Here is a 23,518-nt window from a genome sequence, read left to right on the forward strand (position 1 = left end):
TGTCTACTTCCCCAAGAAAAAAATATCTCTTATAGAGGGTAAAGTAGGGGCGGCTATTCACAAACCTCAAATGTCCCTGAGAGCAGGAATGTCCTTGCTAGGATCCCTCTCCTCCTGTACTCCAGCCGTTCAGTGGGCACAACTTCATACCCGAACATTACAACATCAGATACTTCGGGAACAGAGAAAATTTCTGGGGCACCTTGAATCGAAAATAACTTTATCCGAGAAAGTCTTATCCTCCTTAGAATGGTGGCTAGATAAAGACAACCTAGCGGGGGGTGTCCCTTGGGTAATATCTCCATCCCACACGATAACTACGGACGCTAGTCCCCACGGGTGGGGTGCACACATGGGAGATAGATTCTGCCAGGGAACCTGGGATAAGAATGAGGATTTATATTCATCAAACCTAAAAGAATTGAATGCGGTAAACTATGCACTGCGTCAATTTCTCCCACAGCTACGAGGAAGCCACGTCAGAATCTGTTCAGACAACACTACGACAGTGGCGTATTTAAACAAACAAGGCGGCACAAGATCAGACGCTCTAATGTCTTCCGCAAACAGTACCTTAATCCTGGCCGAAAAGCATCTGTTGTCCCTCTCGGCAGTCCACATCAAAGGAGAGGACAATCAACAAGCGGACTTCCTAAGTCGACACACTCTTCATCAAGGAGAATGGTGTCTCAATCCTCACATTTTCCACAAGATAACATTGTTATGGGGCAAGCCCCAAATAGACCTGTTCGCTACAAAACAAAACAAACAAGTCCAGAAATTCGCATCTCGGTCCCGTGCAGATCACCCGGACATTCTAGATGCTCTTCAAACACCCTGGCAATTCAAGCTAGCGTACGCTTTCCCTCCGATAATTCTGCTTCCACAAGTAATACGGAAGATCAGGGAAGAGCAGGCCAGGATAATACTGATAGCGCCATTCTGGCCCAAGAGACCATGGTTCTCATGCCTACGGTCAATGTCGGTGACGGATCCTTGGGTCCTTCCCTCAATCCCAAACCTTCTCTCTCAGGGACCTTTCTTCCACCCTCAGGTGGACAGCCTCCACCTGACGGCCTGGAATTTGAAAGGCAGATACTAAATTCCAGGGGGTTTTCAAAAGGCCTAATTGATACACTCCTGCTTAGCAGGAAACCATCTACAACAAAAATTTACACCAAAGTATGGAAAAAGTTTCTACAATTCCATACTAGTTCAAACCCCTCTGAAGTCCCAATAAAATCTATACTAGAATTTCTACAGAAAGGGAAAGAGTTAGGTCTGTCAGTTAACACTCTAAAGGTCCAGGTGTCCGCTCTGGGTGCCCTCTATGGCCATAATATTGCTGGTAATAAATGGGTATCCCGCTTCATCACGGCCTGTGAACGAGTTACTCCTGTCCACATTCCTAGGGTAGCTCCTTGGGATCTAAATCTAGTCTTAGACTCTCTAACAGAATCTCCGTTTGAGCCTATAGACACAGCATCTTTAAAACACTTGTCGTTAAAAACAGCCTTCTTAGTAGCCTTAACATCGGCTAGAAGAGTCAGCGACATTCAGGCCTTGTCGATAGATCAACCTTACCTTCTCACATTTCATGACAGACTAATCTTAAAACCGGACCCCTTATACCTTCCTAAGGTAGCAGGGAAGTTCCACAGATCACAAGAGTTACATCTTCCTACTTTCTTTAAAGACCCCTCTACTCCTGAAGAACAAAAATTCCATACTCTAGACGTCAGGAGAGTAGTTTTGCAATATATTGAGAAAACTAGTAGTTGGAGGCAGAGTAGGGCTCTGTTCATATCCTTCCAGGGCAAAAAGAAAGGATATGGAGTCACAAGAGCAACATTATCCAGGTGGATAAGAGACGCTATCCGGTTGGCCTATTCCATGAAAAATGAAGAACCTCCGGAGGGTATCAAAGCACATTCCACCAGAGCCATGGCTTCTTCCTGGGCCGAAAAAGGGAACGTGCCAATCGAGGATATATGTAAGGCTGCAACTTGGTTGGCTCCTTCCACTTTCTATAATCACTACAGGCTTGACCTGTCATCCGACTCTGACCTACACTTTGGCAGGACTATCCTCAGCACGGTGGTCCCCCCTAGGTGTTGGTCTCTGGAAATCTCTCCAGTGGGTGCTGTCATGGCGAAGGGTAAATAGCCGGATTACTTACGGTAATGCTCTTTTAATGAGTCCATGACAGCACCCAGTCACATCCCTCCCTAATAAAAGCCAATGTAATTACTTCTATGAAGTTTATATTCTGATAATACATTGTGATGGTTGACTAACACTGGCGGTCCTCCGGGTACTCTGAAATTAAACTGAGGAGGAGAGGGGGACCGCCCCCTTTTATGTCTCTGTAGGTTTCCTGTTCCTTGGGGCGGATCCCTATCTCTCCAGTGGGTGCTGTCATGGACTCATTAAAAGAGCATTACCGTAAGTAATCCGGCTATTTGCGGCCCGTATCGCCGCAATTTTCAAGGTCTGCCACAATATCGGATGGCAAAAAACTTGCAGATCACCGTTTTTCAGGTTCCCAATACTATAGCAAAAGTATTGGGGGAAAAAAACCAGAAGTCACGGCGCACAACAAAAACAACCTTCCGCTGTTTTTGCGGCCCCATTGATTTACAATGGGGGCTGTGTGCCTAAGCCGTGAAATATATCGAGCAAGCTCGATATTTTTTCACGGCGGTAATACGGCCCTTATGGCGCTCCTACGAATTTTTGTGGCCCAATAGAAATGCATTGGAGCTGCAAAAGGGCCGAAAAAACACAGTAAGTGTAAAACCAGCCTTACTGGTGGCGGAGTGTAGGGAGCATTGGCCACGCTGGATACAACCGTGCACATGGCTCAGCTAAGAACAGGACAGGCTACATACAGATCTCATCCCCTGTAAATACTGGGTGAATCCTCCCGGAAACCTCTTTTGGGTGGTAAAAGCAATATAAGACCTCCAAACACAAAAATCATTGTGGTGGGGGTAGAAGTCTTTTTGAGACCATGGACTGTGGCCTATGGGAAAAGGCACTACAGTAAGATGAATCTCACTCCTTAGCTGTCTGGGGATCCTCCTGTAGGTTTCTGTTAGGCCACGTTCACACGGTCAGCATTTTACATCAGAGTATGTAAGCCAAAACCAGGAGTGGGACAATCAGAGGAAAAGTATAATAGAAACACGTCACCACTTCTGTATTTATCACCCGCTCCTGGTTTTGGCTTACAAATACTGAATGTGTGAACACGGCCTAACAGTTATAGCCTCATAATGACAATCTTAGAAACATTTTGCATTTATTTTCAAAATATCTTTATTATTCATCTCTAAACACTTACCCAAAACACTGAAGACATCCGCTAGTATAGATGGCATGTCCTCTCTTAAGTCCTGAACACAAAGAAAACATTTGACATAAGAACACTTACAAACAAATCAAAGCTCCACACACATAACCCATTATGGATCCTACTGCGGGGCTACAAGAGGAAGGCCTCGTCCACTGGGGCTAATCTGAATGGAGAGTCAGTGTAGAATCTGACCTAGTTCACACACGGAGGATTTGAGTAGGATTTCTGATTAGTTTGGGACAATGGCCGTTTCATGCAGTCAAGGAGCTTGTACGGGTCCAAATGATTTAGACCATAGAAGCGCCTTGACAGCGTGAAACGGCCGTTGTCCTGCTGTATCTCCTTGCCCACTCCCGGCCTGCCGTCTTGTTTGTACTCCTAATGGATTAAACAACACATATGTTGCAGTATTGGCGAGTGCCATTTTCTATTTGATTGCTTAGCTGTGAACCACCAATAAGTGCTGCTGGTGGCCGATTTGTTCCGAACATGGAAAAATATATGTGCTTCAATAAGAAGAGCTGGTGCCAAATAACCTCCACCTCGATCAGTTTGGATTAGATCAAAACCTGAAATCTGCACCAAACCCACTAACAATCCACCTACACTGCAAGTGACTCTTTACACCACTGTTTCCATACAAAAGACTGAGATCAGCAGCATCGACAGAAAGAGTCGGAGTGTCAGCAATACCGGCGGTTGTGAAAACACGACCTTCAGCATTCCCTGACAGAGGATGGCAGGGCATGTTGGGAGCTGTAGTCTCACACCGCTGGAGGGCTGAAGGCTGCCGATCAATGCAACTCAATATGTGTCAGATATACAGCTCTCCCAAAAATTAAGAGAGACCACTGTAAAATGTTCAGTTTGTCTGATTTTTCTCTTTATAAGTATATTTTTGACTAAAAGGTAAATGGTTCTTTTATTCTATAAACTACTGACATGTCTCTGAATTTCCAAGCAATACATTTTGTATTTTTTTCTGAAAAGAAGAAGTGGTTAAAATTAAAAACAAAAACCCAGTGCTTTCAGACCTCAAACAATGCAAAGAAAACAAGTTCATAATCAATAATGCTAATGTTTTAACTTAGGAAGAGTTCAGAAATCAATATTTTGTGGAATAACCATGATTTTTAATCACAGCTTTCATGCGTCTTGGCATGCTTTCCACCAGTCTTTCACACGGCTTCTGGCGCAAAAAATGTAAGCAGTTCTTCTTTGTTTGATGGCTTGTGACTATCCATCATCTTCTTCTTGATTACATTCCAGAGGTTTTCAATTGGGTTCAGATCTGGAGATTGGGCTGGCCATGACAGGGATTTAATGTAGTGGTCCTTCATCTACATCTTGATTGACCTAGCTGTGTGGCATGGCGCATTGTCCTGCTGGAAAAAACAGTCCTCAGAGTTGAGGAACATTGCCTGAGCAGAAAGAATCAACTGTTTTTCCAGGATAACCTTGTATGCGGCTTAATTCATATGTCCTTCTCAAAGAACAACCTAACAAATTCCAGCCTGGCTGGAATCGGGCAGGTTAATTTTTGAATAAAGCCGCATACAGGGTTATCCAGGGAAAACAGCTGATTCCTTCTGCTCAGGCAAGGTTCCACAACTCTGAGGACTGTTTTTTCCGGCAGGACAATGCGCATAGGAAGGTCAATCACGGTGTGGATGAAGGACCACCACATCAAATCCCTGTCATGGCCAGCCCAATCTCCACACCTGAACCCCATTGAAAACCTCTGGAATGTAATCAAGAGGAAGATGGATAGTCACAAGCCATCAAACACAGAGGAACTGCTTACATTTTTGTACCAGAAGTGGCATAAGGTCACCCAAAAGCAGTGTGAAAGACTGGTGGAAAGCATGCCAAGATGCATGAAAGCTGTGATTAAAAATCATGGTTATTCCACAAAATACTGATTTCTGAACTCTTCCTGAGTTAAAACATTAGTATTGTTGCTTCTAAATGATTATGATTTTGTTTTGTTTTTTGCATTATTTGAGGTCTGCAAGCAATGCATTTTTTTGTTATTTTGACCATTTCTCATTTTCAGAAAATAAATACAAAATTTATTGCTTGGAACTTCGGAGACATGTTGTCAGAAGTTTATAGACTAAAAGAGCAATTTACATTTTACTCAAAAATATACCTATAAAGAGAAAAATCAGACAAACTGAACATTTTGCAGTGGTCTCTTAATCTTTGCCAGAGCTGTACACAGATATTACGGATATTATCAGACTCTCTGGCAGATGATTTACTCTCCGACGAACAAAGGCATCAGCTGCTGAGATTTTAAAAGCCAAATCCTTCTCTCCCCCGATATCACCCATCAGGGAAGAGCTGGGACGACCCCATACACAATACTTTACTTGTTGTTACCATACCATCTTATTCTTAAGAGTCACAACCATTATAAATGTAACTTCATGGACCCCTGTACTTTTTTCTAGACACACTGAAACCTATCACTACTAGATTGTCAAGTATACTGGTACCCACATACAGCCTTAGCCCCTCACACGTCAGTATCTCCAGTACGAGTGGTGACAGTTTTCATGCACGTACACCCATTATAATCTGTGGGGCTGCACACTTGTCCATATGTTCACAACGACCGTGTAACCTACACGTGGATGTCAATACGTCCCACACACAGATGACAAAGTGTGTCACGTACCGGAATAAACATGTCATTTCTATTCTGCATTCTAGGTGTTAGATGTGCAAAGACATAGATAACGGCTAGATAAACACCCGAGATGTACAATTAATGCCGTGTGTGGTTTACATGCATTTAACTAAAAAATTAAGAAAAAAAAATGACATGGGGTTCCTTCTATTTTTAATATCCATCACAGGCAAAGCAGACAGATGATATTAATAGGCTCGGAAGGTCCCTGGATATTGGCCCTTTCTCAGCCACCTCAGAAATGGTGCAATGGTCCAATTCTGGTGCTAAGCCTCGTGGTGCGGTGGCAATCGGGGTAATTGCAGGGTTGATGAAAGCAGCTAGCGCGGACATCAAACCCTGGAGTTAGTAATGAAGAGGGGTCTGTCAGACAGCCCTATTACTAGCTAGTAGTCAAAAGAAATAGACACACACAAAAGTTGTTTATTTGTAAGAGGCACGCCCTGATAATTTCCCTCTTCACCCACTAAAAAAATAAAAATCTACAGCAGTTCACCGTAATCCACATGGAGGTCCCACGACGATCCCAGCGTATGGAGCCCCATTCCGAGAATGAAGGCTGGAGCAACAGTCAATGCCGGGTTCTCAGGATGAACTCCGCAAGAACCCAGCTGCTGTGGCAGGCAGTGAAGTTAGTAAGGTCACCGCAGTTCACAGCCGTCAGGTCACACAGAGGGCAGTGCAAGAGCCGGAATGATGAACAGAAATCCGGCATTGGCTGCTGCTCCAGTCTATGGAGGTTTGTTCGCAGAATGGGGCTCCATACACTACACAAAGAAGACTGGAATTGTCGTGGGACCTCCATGTGGACTATGGCGAAGCGGCGGGATTTTTTTGTTCTTTTTTAAATAAACGGGTGAAAAAGGGAAATCGGCGGGAAGCAATTTTTACAAATAAAGCGCTTTTGTGTATTTGTTTATTTTGGCTACAGGGTTAGTAATGGGAGTGTCTGACAGACACCTCTCCATTACTAACCAAAGGGCTTCATGTCAGCCAGCTGCTGACATCAACCACTCAATCCCATTACCCCGATTGCCACAGCACAAGGGCAATCGGGAAGAGCCAAAGCTAAGCGCCAGAATTGGCGCATCCAATGGACACGCCATTTCTGCGGTGGGGAAGGCTGGTCTTATTAGGCTGGGAAGGGGCCAATATCCAAGGACCGAATAATAATAATAATAATAATAATAATACTACATTATCCATTGGCAGATTCTCAGTCCTGCTATGTATATGGTATTGATCTGAATGACATATGGAGTAATGCAATCTAGTACCTAGCAATTGGTGCTGCTTTATAGAACTTTTTTTTTTTTTAACTATTATACCACTCACTTTGCACATGGCGATTATTGTAAATTTAAGATAATGGCAATAAAAGTCAATTTTTAAATCCCTTTATTTTGCTATGCATTACGGTAACCACTTGGAGGCTATATACCGTATTTTTCGGATTATAAGACGCACTTTTGTTCCCACAAATTTTGGGGGAAAGAGGGGTGTGTGTCTTATAATCCTAGCATATGGCACATATAGTGACCGGGGGGCCTGTACCTGCCAGCAGCACAAGGGGGCATATTGTAACCGGGGGGGGGGGGGGGTAGGGGGCATGTGCCTGCCAGCAGCATATGGGACATATAGTGACCGAGGGGGCCTGTACCTGCCAGCAGCACTGGGGGGCATATTGTGACCCAGGAGGGCATGTGCCTGCCAGCAGCACAGGGGGGCATGTGCCTGCCAGCAGCACAGGGGGGCATATAGTGACCCAGGGGGGCATGTGCCTGCCAGCAGCACAGGGGGGCATATAGTGACCCAGGGGGGCATGTGCCTGCCAGCAGCACAGGGGGGCATATAGTGACCCAGGGGTGCATGTGCCTGATAGCAGCATAGTGGGGCATGTGCCAGCACAAGGATGGGGGTTATATAGATACGAAGATGAGGGACATATGATTTGTAAGACAGACACTGGCATTGTAAGACAGACCCCATTTAACATAAAAAATTATTTTTCTCTTTTTCTTCACCAAATTTGGGGGTGCGTCTTATAATCAGGTGCGCCTTATAAAGCGAAAAATACGGTACCTTTCCAGCCTACTGCAATCAGCTTGCAGCTGTCTGCTTTGCTGGTTAATAAAAATAGGAGGGACACCACGTCATTTTTTTTTCTGGGTCTCCCCATTTTTAATTACCAGCAGAGGCAAAGCAGACAGCTGCGAGCTGATATTAATAGGGTGGTAAACTCCATGGTTATTAGGCCCTACCCAGCATAAGACGACCAGCTCACAGCCATCAGCTTTAACTTAGCTGGTCATTAAAACTAGGGGGGACCCCACATCGTTTTTTATTTATTTATTCATTTTTTAGCTAAATACATATACAATAAACTACACACAAAGCACTGATATCTATATATTCTCTATCTTTGCACATCTAACACCGAAACATGTAATTTCTATTCTGCAATTTATTCAGGTACATTTAAAATGATGGCACACGGAGGACACAAGGGTTCACATGGATAGCACCGGTACTGGTTTTTCCAGTACCGGAAATTTCAAGACGTGTGAAAGAGACCTTAGCGACATTCCTCTTTCCCCTCATCGCTCACTGTCCCCATACCCCAATACAAGAGTCCTTCCACCTCATGTACCCGTCTCTCCTCTACTACATCTACCATTAACCCAACTACCTTCCCAATTCAGCTCTGGTTTATCTTCCCTCTTCCATGATATCCAGCACCTACTTCATTCTACCCTCCTTTCTACTATCATCTCTTTCCTCATCCCTAATTATTCCACACACACTATTCTCCCTTCCCTATAATCGAGGCCGGCCAAACATCCCCTCTCCACCAGCTCTCCTCCGATGTCCCATCACTACATTGCACTGCCCTAATCTGACGTGACATTCACGTTCCTATCCCCACTGTCAGACAGCTGTGTAGACTGAACTAACGCCAGACACAGTCACTTACTATGATGTCGCTCAGCACTCCGGCAGCTTGATCCTGCTTCAGATTTCCTTTAACTACGTGGCAGGCAAGCTCATATAGAGCCTGCTGGATATCTAATACACAGGAAAAACACATTGGTGTCATTAGCATGAAAGAAAAAATATACAAGATATAGAAAATGTACAATAAATAATGCAAAACAAAATGGATTAAAATAAAAACCACACAAGGGATAAACAGGAGGCTTTAGAAGTCCAGCAATTGTTGCCATCACTGAGAACGGTTACTAAGCCCCTGAGCTCCGTCACCAGTAATACCATTGTCTGTGCACCGGTGACCGGCCTGCTCGGAGGCGTCCAGCCCTGTATGAGCAGCACGCGAAGACGAGAGGGCCTTTTACCAAGCAACATGATAAGGTCTTATTAATGTCCATCCACACCCTCCAGGTCTGGGGCCCGGTCACACATGCACCAATTGGACTCATGTGATCACGCTGCATCACGCAGCTAAGCATACAGACGCCACAGTTATTTCAACCCCAGTTAGTCACGGCAGGAGTCAGGACCCCACTCTATGTATCTGTCTCTTTTGGGTAGATCTTCTGAGTAAGCACTTCTTATTTACTTGGACCTAGCTTTTCTATTAACCCTTCTTACTCCATCATGTTTACATGTGCCCTTACAGTGTTTGCTCCACTAATCCTCTCTCTCCTTCGATATCATAAACCCCAGCACTCTCTGACCAAGTAATCATCTCCCCTTCCCTCTTTCCTCCCCACCTGTCCTCCTCTGCTGACCTGCTCCTCAACCTCAAATCCGTCCTAAGATAATATAAAACAAGTCGGCCACTCTCTTTTTCCCACCTGCTCTCTCTACTTCTCCTCACTGCTGGAGACATATCTCCCATCCCTGGACCACCACATCTCATACCTCCCATTACTACTCCCTCCTATCGCTCCCTATCCAACATGAACTACCGCAATCTTTCCAACATAAAACCCGTGCCCCTGATGCCCACCCCCCTGCTCCCTCTCTCTGGAGCACTCTGGAATGCCCGCTCAATCTGCAATAAGCTTCATGTGATTCACGACCTTTTTCTCTCCCGCAATCTTGCCTTCCTTGGCCTCACAGAAACATGGCTAACACCCTCTGACACCGCCTCCCCTGCTGCGCTGTGTTACGGAGGCCTCCACTTCACCCACACTCCTCGACCCAGCAACAAACATGGTGGAGGAGTGGGTCTTCTCCTTTCTTCAAACTGCACCTTTAACCCAATCCCGCCTCTTCCCTCCCTTATTCTCCCCTCTTTTGAAGTCCATTCTGTCTGCATCTACTCTCCCTCCAACCTCCAAGTGGCCATCATATACCGACCTCCAGGCCCGGCCACTGCCTTTATTGACCAATTCTCCACCTGGCTTCTTCACTTTCTCTCTGCTGACATTCCCACCATCATCATGGGTGACTTCAACATCCCCATTGATACCCTTCAGTCAACAGCCTCCAAACTTCTGTCCCTTACCTCATCCTTTGGACTTACTCAACGGTCCTCCGCAGCCACCCACACAGGCGGGCATACACTAGACCTGGTATTCACCCGTCTCTGCTCTCTATCTAACTTCACCACCTCCCCTCTCCCTCTATCCGACCACCATCTGCTCACCTTCTCATCCCTGTCCTCCTCACCGGTCATCCATGTCCAGCAACATGCGCACCCCCGCAGAAACCTTGCACATCTAGACACCCACACACTCTCTGACTCCATCCTACCACTGGCATCCATATCCTCACTCCACGACACAGACACTGCTTTCTACAATGCCACTCTCGCATCAGCTATTGACACGGTTGCCCCTCTCATCCATGGCAGAGTGCAACATATCAATAGACAACCTTGGCACAATAACACCACTAAAAAGCTCCGGCAAGTGTCCAGGGTTGCGGAGCGGCATTGGAAGAAAACACACTCGCGAGATGACTTCACTGTATTCAAACAAGTAACACTCGCATTCAAATCTGCTCTCACCTCTGCTAAACAGGCCTACTTCACAACCCTCGTATCTTCCCTATCCTACAACCCCAAACAGTTATTCAAAACCTTTAACTCCCTCATCCGCCCCCCATTGCCCCCTCCAACCTCCCTCATCTCTGCTGAGGACTTTGCCACACACTTTAAAAATAAGATCGACCAGACAAGGCAAGTCTTCATTGTTCAACCACCACAACCCTTTTGTATACCAGACCAATGCCCAAACCCCATAACATCCCTATCCAACATCACTGAAGGGGGGCTTAACTGTCTCCTCTCCAAATCGCACCTCACCACCTGTGCGCTCGACCCCATCCCATCCCATCTCCTCCCCAACCTCACCACCACACTGATCCCATCCCTAACCCACCTGTTCAACCTATCACTAACTTCTGGCACCTTCCCTTCTGCGTTCAAACATGCCACAATCACACCTATCCTTAAAAAGCCAACCCTCGATCCAACTGCTATGTCCAGCTATCGCCCAATATCGCTGCTTTCCTCCCACCTCTCATCCAACTTGTTGTTCGACAATCTACAATCTGGTTTCCGCCCCCATCACTCAACTGAGACTGCCCTGACCAAAATCACTAACGACCTACTTACCGCCAAAGCTACTGGACAATACTCTGCACTCCTCCTTCTAGACCTGTCCTCTGCTTTTGACACAGTCGACCACCGCCTCCTACTACAGATCCTCTCCTCCTTTGGCATCAAAGACCTCGCCCTATCCTGGATCGCCTCGTACCTTTCCAACCGCACTTTCAGCGTCTCCCACTCCCACACTACCTCCTCATCCCACCCTATCTATGTTGGATTCCCCTAAGGCTCTGTTCTAGGACCCCTACTCTTCTCAATCTATACACTTGGCTTGGGACAACTCATAAAGTCCCATGGATTCCAGTACCACCTCTATGCTGATGACACTCAGATCTACCTCTCTGGCCCAGACGTCACCGCTCTGCTGTCCAGAATCCCAGAGTGCCTATCAGCCGTATCCTCCTTCTTCTCCTCTCGCTTCCTCAAACTCAATGTGGACAAATCTGAACTCATCATCTTTCCTCCATCCCACAGATATTCCTTACCTGACCTATCTATCGCAATCAATGACATCATGCTTTCCTCCATACCGGAAGTCCGCTGCCTCGGAGTAACCTTCGACTCTGCCCTGTCCTTCAAACCACACATCCAAGCTCTTTCCACCTCCTGTCGCCTCCAGCTCAAAAATATCTCCAGAATCCGTCCTTTCCTCAACCTTCAATCTACTAAAATGCTTGTGCATGCCCTCATCATCTCCCGCCTTGACTACTGCAACATCCTTGCACCTCTCCAGTCTATCCTTAACTCTGCTGCCCGACTAATTCATCTCTCTCCTCGCTATTCCTCCGCTTCCCCCCTCTGCAAATCTCTTCACTGGCTCCCATTCCCTCAGCGTATCCAGTTCAAATTACTAATACTGACCTACAAGGCCATCCATAACCTGTCTCCTCCATATATCTCTGAACTAATCTCCATATATCTTCCCTCACGTAATCTCCGGTCTTCCCAAGACCTCCTTCTCTCCTCCACACTTATTCGCTCCTCATCCAATCGCCTCCAAGACTTCTCCCGAATATCCCCCATCCTCTGGAACTCTCTGCCCCAACACGTCCGGTTATCCACCACATTCGGATCCTTCAGATGGAACCTGAAAACTCATCTCTTCAGGAAAGGCTACAGCCTGCACTGACCCAGCTGCCTCCTCATCCCTACCGAAGCTACCGCCTCAACAACACCGGAGCTCCTGCAACCCCCAACCTACTGTCTCCTTCCCCATAATCCTGCAGAATGTAAGCCTGCAAGGGCAGGGTCCTCGTCCCTCTGTATCAGTCTGTCATTGTAAGTTTGTCTACTGTAAGTGATATCTGTAACTTGTATGTAACCCCTTCTCATGTACAGCACCATGGAATCAATGGTGCTATATAAATAAATAATAATAATGTGATATTCTCTGTGTGGACAAGTACTAACAGCATGTACTGGACTGTCTTGATGTAGGGAGCAGACTACTCCATAGACATGGAGTAGTGGGGTGGTCAGTAAAAGTGCATTTTGTGATGAAATTGGAGAAAGCCCTTGTTAAGGCCCCGTCTCACTAAGCGATTTACCAACGATCACGACCAGCGATACGACCTGGCCGTGATCGTTGGTAAGTCGCTGTGTGGTCGCTGGGGAGCTGTCACACAGACCGCTCTCCCCAGCGACCAACGATCAGGGGAACGACTTCGGCATCGTTGAAACTGTCTTCAACGATGCCGAAGTCCCCCTGCAGCACCCGGGTAACCAGGGTAAACATCGGGTTACTAAGCGCAGGGCCGCGCTTAGTAACCCGATGTTTACCCTGGTTACCAAAAAAAACAAACACTACATACTCGCCTTTCGGTGTCCCTTGCCGTCTGCTTCCTGCTCTGACTGAGCCGCCGTACAGTGAGAGCAGAGCGCAGCGGTGACGTCACTGCTGTGCTCTCACTTCTCACTGTACGGCCGGGAGTCAGTGAGAGCAGGAAGCAGACGGCAAGGGACACCGAAAGGCGAGTATGTACTGTTTGTTTTTTTTAGGTAACCAGGGTAAACATCGGGTTACTAAGCGCGGCCCTGCGCTTAGTAACCCGATGTTTACCCTGGTTACCAGTGAAGACATCGCTGGATCGGTGTCACACACACCGATTCAGCGATGTCAGCGGGGCCTCAACGACCAAAAAAAGGTCCAGGCCATTCTGACACGACCAGCGATCTCACAGCAGGGGCCTGATCGCTGGTACGTGTCACACATAGCGAGATCGCTACTGAGGTCGCTGTTGCGTCACAAAACTTGTGACTCAGCAGCGATCTCGCTAGCGATCTCGCTATGTGAGACGGGGGCTTTAGATCAGTGGTGTTCAGTTCTGGTCTTATCAGCTTACTGCAAAGAGCTGAACAGCCAAATTCAGGCAATAAACCTTATCTGCAAGGAGGGCGGAATATTCTTTCCTGTATGTGCTACTGATAAATGCCAAGTCCTTCTGTAAAGGAGAGTGAGCAGAGGAAGCCACAGTGTAGGCTGAGAAACGATGAAGACGAGCAATTACCAGGAGCATGTGGCCACCAAGTGACTATACCCCGCCGTCGCCATGTAAAACGCTAAACATTTACCTTTAAATGTCACATTTTCTTGTCCTTTTTCACTGAGGCTGCGACACAACTGCACACTGTGGAGAAAAGACATTGTAAGTAGAAAGAACGCACCAAAGATGTCAAAGAAAGATTGCGAGAAAAACATATTCATGAAAACTGGTGTTATACACCTCAGCGCTGGAGCCGGGGGAGGGTGACAGCAGCACAGTTTGACTGCTTTTTCTTTTTTTTTTTTAATTACGTCTGCCGGGGTAAGGATGGGTTCTCCGAAAATCAGAAAACCGCTTTTAAAAAGGAGTTATCCACTACAATTCATGAATTTGCTATTAGTTCCAGTGTGGTGGCACAAAACGAAAATATCCCATTCATCTGCTGAACTGGCGTCGCCAACATCAGATGTGTGGGGATGCAGCACCCGGCTCCCGGCCAATCAGATGTTCCAGATGCTGACAGTGGCCGGATGTGATCAGTTGAAAAGCTGCGCGGCACAGAGCCCGGGCGCGGCACGTTCGCCCCTATTACATTTCTAAGAATTCCTATGACCTGACATTACAGACCAAAGAATACACCTTTCTAAAGCCCATGCGGTAACTTGCATTATTATGCATCCCAGTGTACACACAAATGGCCATCGTTTGCCCTTTTATCATCTACATTTTTTCCCCTCAAAATTAAAAAAGAAGAGAGAAGACCGAGCCAGAGCAGAGCCAAGCTGCCGCAGTTCTGACTGTGGCGAGAAGACTTCTCCTAGTGACCACAGCTGAGGAGAGCAAGAACCTGGGCCGCGGCTGTAGGATCAGAACTGGGGCACGGAAATGGCAGCACAACCTTTTCTTCTTCGAAAGGTTATTGTTTTATAATACAATACACAACTAGAACAAACATATCAACAGGTTCATACGAACACACCATACGGCCAAGTAGAGAACTGCTTAGTTACATGAAAACAAACCCCTCCACACGGTAGCAGCACAACCTTTTTACGGTGGTACCATATGATTAAACCCGTTGGCCATTAGGGGTTAAATATACTTCTGGGAGGAATTCAGACATTGTACAACGCACAATCCTAGGGGAAAAAGTTCCAAAATAATTGGGACTATATTTGCCAATACAGACTTATCAGAAGAGCAGCAAGACCCCTGTTAAAGGGCTACCGGGAGACTAGGTCATCTTTATATACCGGTTACAAACTATTCTGACAAAGTTCACATATGTGTCACAGATAATATCAGGAACAAATACAGAAAGAAAAAAAATAGCACAGAGACCTGACAGACCCATTGGAGTGAATGGAGTCCATCACATCACACAATTAAAGGGAATCTAGCACCAGGTTTTTGTCACCTAATCTGAGAGCAGGGTAATGTAGAGACAGAGACCCTGATTCCAGCGATGTGTCACTTCCTGCTTTGTGTAGTTTTGGTAAAATTACTTACAATCATAAGGCTATGTGCACACGCTGCAGATTTTTCGGCACCATTTTTGCAAAATCCGCAGGTAAAACACACTGCGTTTTACCTGCAGATTTACCGCGCATTTCCTGCATTTTTTGTGCGGATTCCTACTGAGGAGCAGATGTAAACTGCTGCGGAATCGGCCCAAAAATGACATGCTGCAGAATATACAACGCTATGTTTCCACGAGGTATTTTCCACAGCATGTGCACTGCAGATTTGGTTTTCTATAGGTTTACATGGTACTGTAAACAGCATGGAAAACAGCTGTAGATCCGCAGCGTGTGCACATAGCCTCAAAATGGGCTACTATAACTATTGGGTCCCAGAAGTGCATCTTTTGGCAAATGGCCTCATTGTAGGCCTAGTCCCAAAATAAGCACTCAAGTACCAAACAAATCCAAATGTAATGGAGGCACACCGTGTCCTGCAGGGAGAAGAGGACTGGTAGCCGGATGGCCAGGACCCAGGATACGGCAGGTCATACAGAACTATGTTAGCAAGTTATGGAAATTCCTATATAACGCTCATTTACTTGTAGTTTTGTTTGGCTGCAAAATCTCTTTAACCCTTTAAGAATTTTTTTTTGTGCGTTCATTATTTCCTTCCTAAGAGCCATAACATTTTTATTTTTCTATCAAAACAACCGTATGAGGGCCTGTTTTGGGGGGAAAAGTTATAGTCATGCTTGGCACCATTCATTTTAAAGTAATGAAAAAAAAAAACATTCCAAGTGGGAAAAAAAATCCACTCTATTTACTGTACATTATTTATTATGCAGTAGAAATGGCTTTGCGATATTATTATTATTATTCGGGTCAGTATCAAATATGGCAATATCAAACTTGGGTTCTATTTTTATATATAGATTTAAAAACCTGAACCTTGCATTGTTCTACTGATGGACCTGTACGGAGCCCTAGTATGTAATCATACCATGTTGATGATTTTTAATGTAAGGGGGGGGGGGGGAAGCGGGTTAGATAAGTGAACAACCAAAAAAACTTCAAAAATCAGGATTTTCTCTTTTTTTCCCAGCGCTTATTAGTGCAGTTCATAGAATTTCATATATTAATAGATCTGACTTTTTCAGACACAGCAATGGCCAAATAAGCTTATTTTTTTCACATTTTAATGTTTCAGCTGAATAAAAGGAAGGGGAAAGGTTAAACATTACTATAATATATATATATATATATATATATATATATACACATACATACATACATACACACATACGTTTTCTGTCGAGTTTCTTTTATGCTAATATGACATATTATATATGGTTTTGTTCAGAATATACTTTTGCATTCTCTCCCTGTAATATTTTTAGCTTTTGAAGCAGTTTTGCCTGAAATTATTGCAACAATATGGGAATTGAAAGCACAACTAAATATTGTACAGCTTCAGATTCAAAATAAGCCAATCACAGATGAGGTTCTTGTGACCAATCATAACCTGGATATGGCAGCCAATCACATTGCATCACATCTGCTGCTTTGTTTGTTTGTTTTATCTGTTGGTCTATCTAGTGAATCATACTGTAGAGTTTTATGATGGGAGCCTTCAGATTTTTGTCAGCGGAGGATCGTGTGCGAGTTGTGGTGCTACATGAAGAGGGTTATACTGGCCCCCAGATCGCAAGGAAGGTCGGCTGTAATCAGAGTACAGTCGTAAGAATTTTGCAGAAACAAAATCAGCTTGGAATTACCCAGGACAGGCCCAGAAAGGGTCGGCCCAGAAAGTCAACTAAAAGGGAGGATAGAGTACTGATAAAAACATCCCTTGCCAATCGAAAGCTCACCTCTCCTCAGCTTCTGCGAGAATGGCAAGAAAAGTGCAATATTGAGGTAGCAACATCAACTGTTAGGAAGAGATGTTTGGAAGCAGGATTGAGAGGGTGCACGGCCCAAAAGAAGCCATTGATGACAGCCATACAAAGACAAAGGCAAAAAGTGTGGGCATTGAAATATTTAAAATGGAGGAAGGAGGAGTGGGAAAAAGTGCTATTTAGTGATGAAAGCACTTTTTGCATTTTAGGAAATGATGGCAAGTCTTATGTGAGAAGGTTCCCACATGAAGAGTACAAGCTTCTCTGTGAAACATCCGATGAAAGTAATAGTCTGGGGCTGTATGGCAGCCAATGGTGTTGGAAGAACAAGGTGGCTACTATTGACTGGCCAGCTCAGTCCCCAGACCTCAATCCCATTGAAAATTTGTGGCACAAGGTATCATTAGAGATATCTAGAAAACAGCCAAGGACCAAGAGTGAGTTGATTGAGGCTCTGATACAGGCCTGGAACCACATCTTCACTCGTGAACATCTGCAGAAGCTTGTTCACTCAAAGCCACAGAGATGCAAGCTGGTGCAGAAGTATGAAACATATAGTTTTCTTCACGCCTATGCAAGACTTTTGAACACGATTGTATTATATATATTATTTTTCTTTAAGGGTACCGTCACACAGTACCATTTACATCGCTACGACGGCACGATTCGTGACGTCGCAGCGTCGTATGATTATCGCTCCAGCGTCGTAGACTGCGGTCACACGTTGCAATCACGGCGCTGGAGCGATGCCGAAGTCCCCAGGTAACCAGGGTAAACATCGGGTTACTAAGCGCAGGGCCGCGCTTAGTAACCCGATGTTTACCGTGGTTACCAGCGTAAAAGTAAAAAAAAAAAAAAAACAATACATACTCACCATCTGATGTCCGTCAGGTCCCTTGCCGTCTGCTTCCCGCTCTGACTGAGTGCCGCCGTGCAGTGAGAGCACAGCGCAGCGGCGACGTCACCGCTGTGATCTGCTCTCACTTTCCGGCCGGCAGACAGTCAGAGCGGAAAGCAGACGGCAAGGGACCTGACGGACATCAGATGGTGAGTATGTACTGTTTGTTTTTTTTTTTACTTTTACGCTGGTAACCAGGGTAAACATCGTGTTACTAAGCGCGGCCCTGCGCTTAGTTACCCGATGTTTACCCTGGTTACAAGCGAACGCATCGCTGGATCGCTGCCACACACAACGATCCAGCGATGACAGCGGGAGATCCAGCGACGAAAGAAAGTTTCAAACGATGTGCTACGACGTACGATTCTCAGCTGGGTGCCTGATCGCAGTAGCGTGTCAGACACTGCGAGATCGTAACGATATCGCTAGAACGTCACGAATCGTGCCGTCGTAGCGATAAAAATGCCACTGTGTGACGGTACCCTAAGTCTTCTTAGAGAACGCAGGCCTGCAGGAATCTGCTAGCTCATACTATATACTGCTATACTAGTGTAGGGCTCTCTTAGGAAAGCCAGCCTCTGGATGAGCCTTCGGCCGCCCCTCCACTGCCGTAGTAACCCATCATCTCCCTGCGATCACATCACGAGGGGCTGATGGGATCCGGCATGTCTGCACGCGGGATGGGACAGCACGCGGGATGGGACAGCACGCGGGATGGGACAGCACGCGGGATGGGACAGCACGCGGGATGGGACAGCACGCGGGATGGGACAGCACGCGGGATGGGACAGCACGCGGGATGGGACAGCACGCGGGATGGGACAGCACGCGGGATGGGACAGCACGCGGGATGGGACAGCACGCGGGATGGGACAGCACGCGGGATGGGACAGCACGCGGGATGGGACAGCACGCGGGATGGGACAGCACGCGGGATGGGACAGCACGCGGGATGGGACAGCACGCGGGATGGGACAGCACGCGGGATGGGACAGCACGCGGGATGGGACAGCACGCGGGATGGGACAGCACGCGGGATGGGACAGCACGCGGGATGGGACAGCACGCGGGATGGGACAGCACGCGGGATGGGACAGCACGTGGGATGGGACAGCACGCGGGATGGGACAGCACGCGGGATGGGACAGCACGCGGGATGGGACCGCTGGGAGACAGAATGGGGTGAAGGGTTTCTCTTATTGGGGCCACTTGAGAAGCAGCTGGGAAGTAGTGGAGAACCTATCGAAAGATACAAGCGGAAAGTTGAAGTTATGGATCCCACATGGGGAGCAACTGAAGCCAAAAGTTTTCAATTTAAACCGTTTTGTGTTTTTTTCCTTCAGAAAAGTTACAAAAATTGAAACTTTGGCCCTGATTCTTCATGGTTGTTTCTGCACTTCAAGAATAAACTGCAAATACTAACGTCACTAAAAAAACCAACAAATTATTTTGTGTTTTGCGCCACTTTTTTTATTCTGTTTTTTTTCCTCGTGACAATGTTGCTTACCCAGATGTGTGAGACAGATTCATGAAGTACAATTTTTACCAAATGTCCTTTTTTGGGGGGTTGGGTGGGGGAGGCAAATCTCACCCCAGTTCCTCTTGAGTTTGCAGTCTGGAGGACTTTTGTGACTTTTTAACCCGGAATCTTGTCACAGGGTTTTTGCCCTCTAATCTGAGAGCAGCACAATGTAGGCGCAGAGACCCTGATTCTAGCCGCTTGCTGTAGTTTTGATAACACCAGAGACTAGTAATCCTGCTGCCATGTACTCCTCCATATTCAGGAGCTCTGTATAGCCCTCGACCAAAACTGTGCCGCTAATTATAGACCTGTCTCTAACCTTCCCTTCATCTCCAAACTCCTGGAACGCCTGGTCCACTCCCGTCTTACCCACTATCTCTCAGATAACTCTCTTCTCGACCCTCTTCAATCTGGCTTCCGCTCTTTATACTCTACTGAAACTGCCCTCACTAAAGTCTCTAATGACCTACTAACTGCTAAATCTAATGGTCACTACTCCATGCTAATTCTCTCGGATCTTTCCGCAGCATTCGACACTGTGGATCATCAGCTCCTCCTCACTATGCTCCGCTCCATCGGCATCAAGGACACCGTTCTCTCCTGGTTCTCCTCCTATCTCTCTGACCGATCCTTCACTGTATGTTTTGCTGGTTCCTCCTACTCTCACCTTCCCCTTACTGTTGGGGTTCCTCAAGGATCAGTCCTAGGCCCTCCTCTTCTCTTTGTATACTGCCCCTATTGGACAAACAATCAGTAGATTTGGGTTCCAGTACCATCTCTATGCTGACGACACCCAATTATACACCTCTTCTCCTGCTTTCACTCCGACCTTTTTAGAAAACACCAGTGATTGTCTTACCGCTGTCTCTAACATCATGTCCTCCCTCTATCTGAAACTGAACCAGTCAAAAACTGAACTCCTCGTGTTCTCTCCCTCTACTAACCTACCTTTGCCTGACATTGCCATCTCCGTGTGCGGTTCCATCATTACTCCAAAGCAACATGCCCGCTGCCTTGGGGTCATCCTTGATTCCGAGCTTTCATTCACCCCCCACATCCGATCACTGGCTCGCTCTTCTTATCTGCATCTCAAAAACATTTCCAGAATTCGCCCTTTTCTTACTTTCGACTCTGCAAAAACTCTTACTGTCTCACTTATTCATTCCCGTCTGGACTATTGTAATCCTCTACTAATCGGCCTCCCTCTTACCAAACTCTCCCCGCTCCAATCTGTCCTGAATGCTGCTGCCAGGATCATATTCCTCACCAACCGTTACACCGATGCCTCTACCTTGTGCCAGTCATTACACTGGCTACCCATCCACTCCAGAATCCAGTGCAAAGCTACTACCCTCATCCACAAAGCACTCCATGGATCAGCACCACCCTACATCTCCTCTCTGGTCTCAGTCTACCACCCTACCCGTGCCCTCCGCTCCGCTAATGACCTCAGGTTAGCATCCTCAATAATCAGAACCTCCCACTCCCGTCTCCAAGACTTTATACGTGCTGCGCCGATTCTTTGGAATGCACTACCTAGGTTAATATGATTAATCCCCAATCCCCACAGTTTTAAGCGTGCCCTAAAAACGCATTTGTTCAGACTGGCCTACCGCCTCAACGCATTAACCTAACTATCCCTGTGTGGGCCATTAAAAAAAACAAAACACATAATCAGGTTCCTTGCATCATGTTCTCATACACTTTATGCAGTTAATAGCCTCTGTGTCTGTACTGCTACATACTTAGGCAGTTAACTGGTTCATGCAGCTTTACATGAACACCCGAGCCTTACACTATGGCTGGTCCAAATAACTAAAGCAATTGTTACCATCCACCTCTCGTGTCTCCCCTTTTCCTCATAGATTGTAAGCTTGCGAGCAGGGCCCTCATTCCTCCTGGTATCTGTTTTGAACTGTGATTTCTGTTATGCTGTAATGTCTATTGTCTGTACAAGTCCCCTCTATAAGTTGTAAAGCGCTGCGGAATATGTTGGCGCTATATAAATAAAAATTATTATTATAGCCCCACTCCCATCACTGGCAGCTTTCTGTGTACGCTGTGCATAGGCAGAGAGCAGCCAATCAGATGTAGGGTCGCTGCAGAAGACTGCAGCAAGAAGCCCCATAGGTGACATCGCTGGAATCAGGGTCGCTGCCCCTTTATCATGATGAGCTCGTGTAATGGACACCAAAGATGACACGTCAGGGAATCAGACACCCGGCCATGTCCTGTACCGGCCAGGATGTACCGCCGCCAGTGTGAACACTGCTGTATGTGACAGGCTGAGCACTCCAGGGCCCTGCGGGTTACAATTCACTGCGATGGTCTCCGAGGTAACCATTCCTGCCATCCGAGCAGGTCGCCAGCCCTCCGCACAGGAAGCCCGGACTTTCCTCTGTGCACAGGGGACCCCGTCCCGGCTCACACTGCGCTGCTCATGGCGACGGACACCCATTACATAACCCGCCGCAGACACAAGTGGAGCAACCAATCAGATCAAGTTTTCTATCAGCAAACCCGCTACGGAAATATGGAAGCCGCGACCTGATTGGTCAATACGATCAACCGCTGCAAAGTGAGCGCAGGCCGCGCATATGACGGCCTACAGTAAAGCGAGGCGTCCGGGGATTCCCGGGCTGCCCCCTCCGCCCCAGGAGCCGCGCACACAGCCGGGGATCAGCAGCTCCCCTCCCGCCGTGTCCCATCCGGCCCTCCCCACACTCTCACGTTGCTCGGCCAGGCCGCCCGGATATCTCCCTCCCACCTAAGTCTCCTCTCCCGTCCTGAATCCTGTCCCCTCCCGTCCCGCAGCGAACATCGGAGCCCGAAACTGCAACTTACAAGTCGTTTTTTCCGGATTTTTCCCAATTCTTTATCCAATCAGCAGGTAGCACTGCCGCCGCCATCTTCCCTCTCTAGTACAGATAGCCCGGATGTTTAGCACATCAGCAGAGGTCAAAGGGGAGGTGGGAGGAGCGGTGCATGCCGGGAGGCGGCCTCCCTGCAGCGGGGGCGCCAGTACTGTGGGTGGGGACAGCACGCAATGTCGTGTCTGGGAGATATCGCGATAACGGCACTAGAGGGGGGGCACCGGCACTAGACGACACAGTGTAACACCAGGATCTGTGCGGGGGTCTCTGCTTAGGGGCTGTTCTGCTGGGGTTAGGGACCGATATTCCATACAGCTCACCGCCCCCAGCAGTCATCGCTGGATGGTCAGTGGGGTCCTCCTCTTGGGGGTCAGTGGGGTCCTCCGCTCTGGGGTCAGTGGGGTCCTCCGCTGTGGGGTCCTCCACTCAGGGGTCAGTGGGGTCCTCCGCTCTGGGGTCAGTGGGGTCCTCCGCTGTGGGGTCCTCCACTCAGGGGTCAGTGGGGACCTCTCGGGGGTCAGTGGGGTCCTCCGCTGTGGGGTCCTCCGCTCTGGGGTCAGTGGGGTCCTCCGCTCTGGGGTCAGTGGGATCCTCCACTCAGGGGTCAGTGGGGACCTCTTGGGGGTCAGTGGGGTCCTCCGCTCTGGGGTCAGTGGGGTCCTCCACTCGGGAGTCAGTGGGGTCCCTCCGCTTGGGGGTCAGTGGGGTCCTCCACTCGGGTCAGTGGGGTCCTCCGCTCTGGGGTCAGTGGGG

The 23,518-nt window shown here is 47.3% G+C and overlaps 1 protein-coding gene across 1 annotated transcript in view; it reads right to left on the reverse strand.

Moving 5' to 3' along the window:
- The window catches only part of THOC2 (THO complex subunit 2), a 158,267-nt gene extending 135,400 nt beyond the window's left edge, over positions 1 to 22,867 (reverse strand). Inside the window, exons 1-4 of the mRNA XM_077285105.1 lie at positions 22,737 to 22,867; positions 14,203 to 14,258; positions 9,028 to 9,119; positions 3,347 to 3,398 (exon numbers count right to left, since the gene is read on the reverse strand). Of these exons, the coding sequence (XP_077141220.1) occupies positions 3,347 to 3,398; positions 9,028 to 9,119; positions 14,203 to 14,258; positions 22,737 to 22,801 (265 nt within the window). The 5' untranslated portion in view covers positions 22,802 to 22,867. The remainder of the gene's footprint in view (positions 1 to 3,346; positions 3,399 to 9,027; positions 9,120 to 14,202; positions 14,259 to 22,736) is intronic.
- Between the last annotated feature and the right edge of the window lie 651 nt (positions 22,868 to 23,518).

This window comes from Ranitomeya variabilis, chromosome 2 (genome assembly GCF_051348905.1).
Source record: "Ranitomeya variabilis isolate aRanVar5 chromosome 2, aRanVar5.hap1, whole genome shotgun sequence".
Taxonomy (NCBI): Eukaryota; Metazoa; Chordata; class Amphibia; order Anura; family Dendrobatidae; genus Ranitomeya; species Ranitomeya variabilis.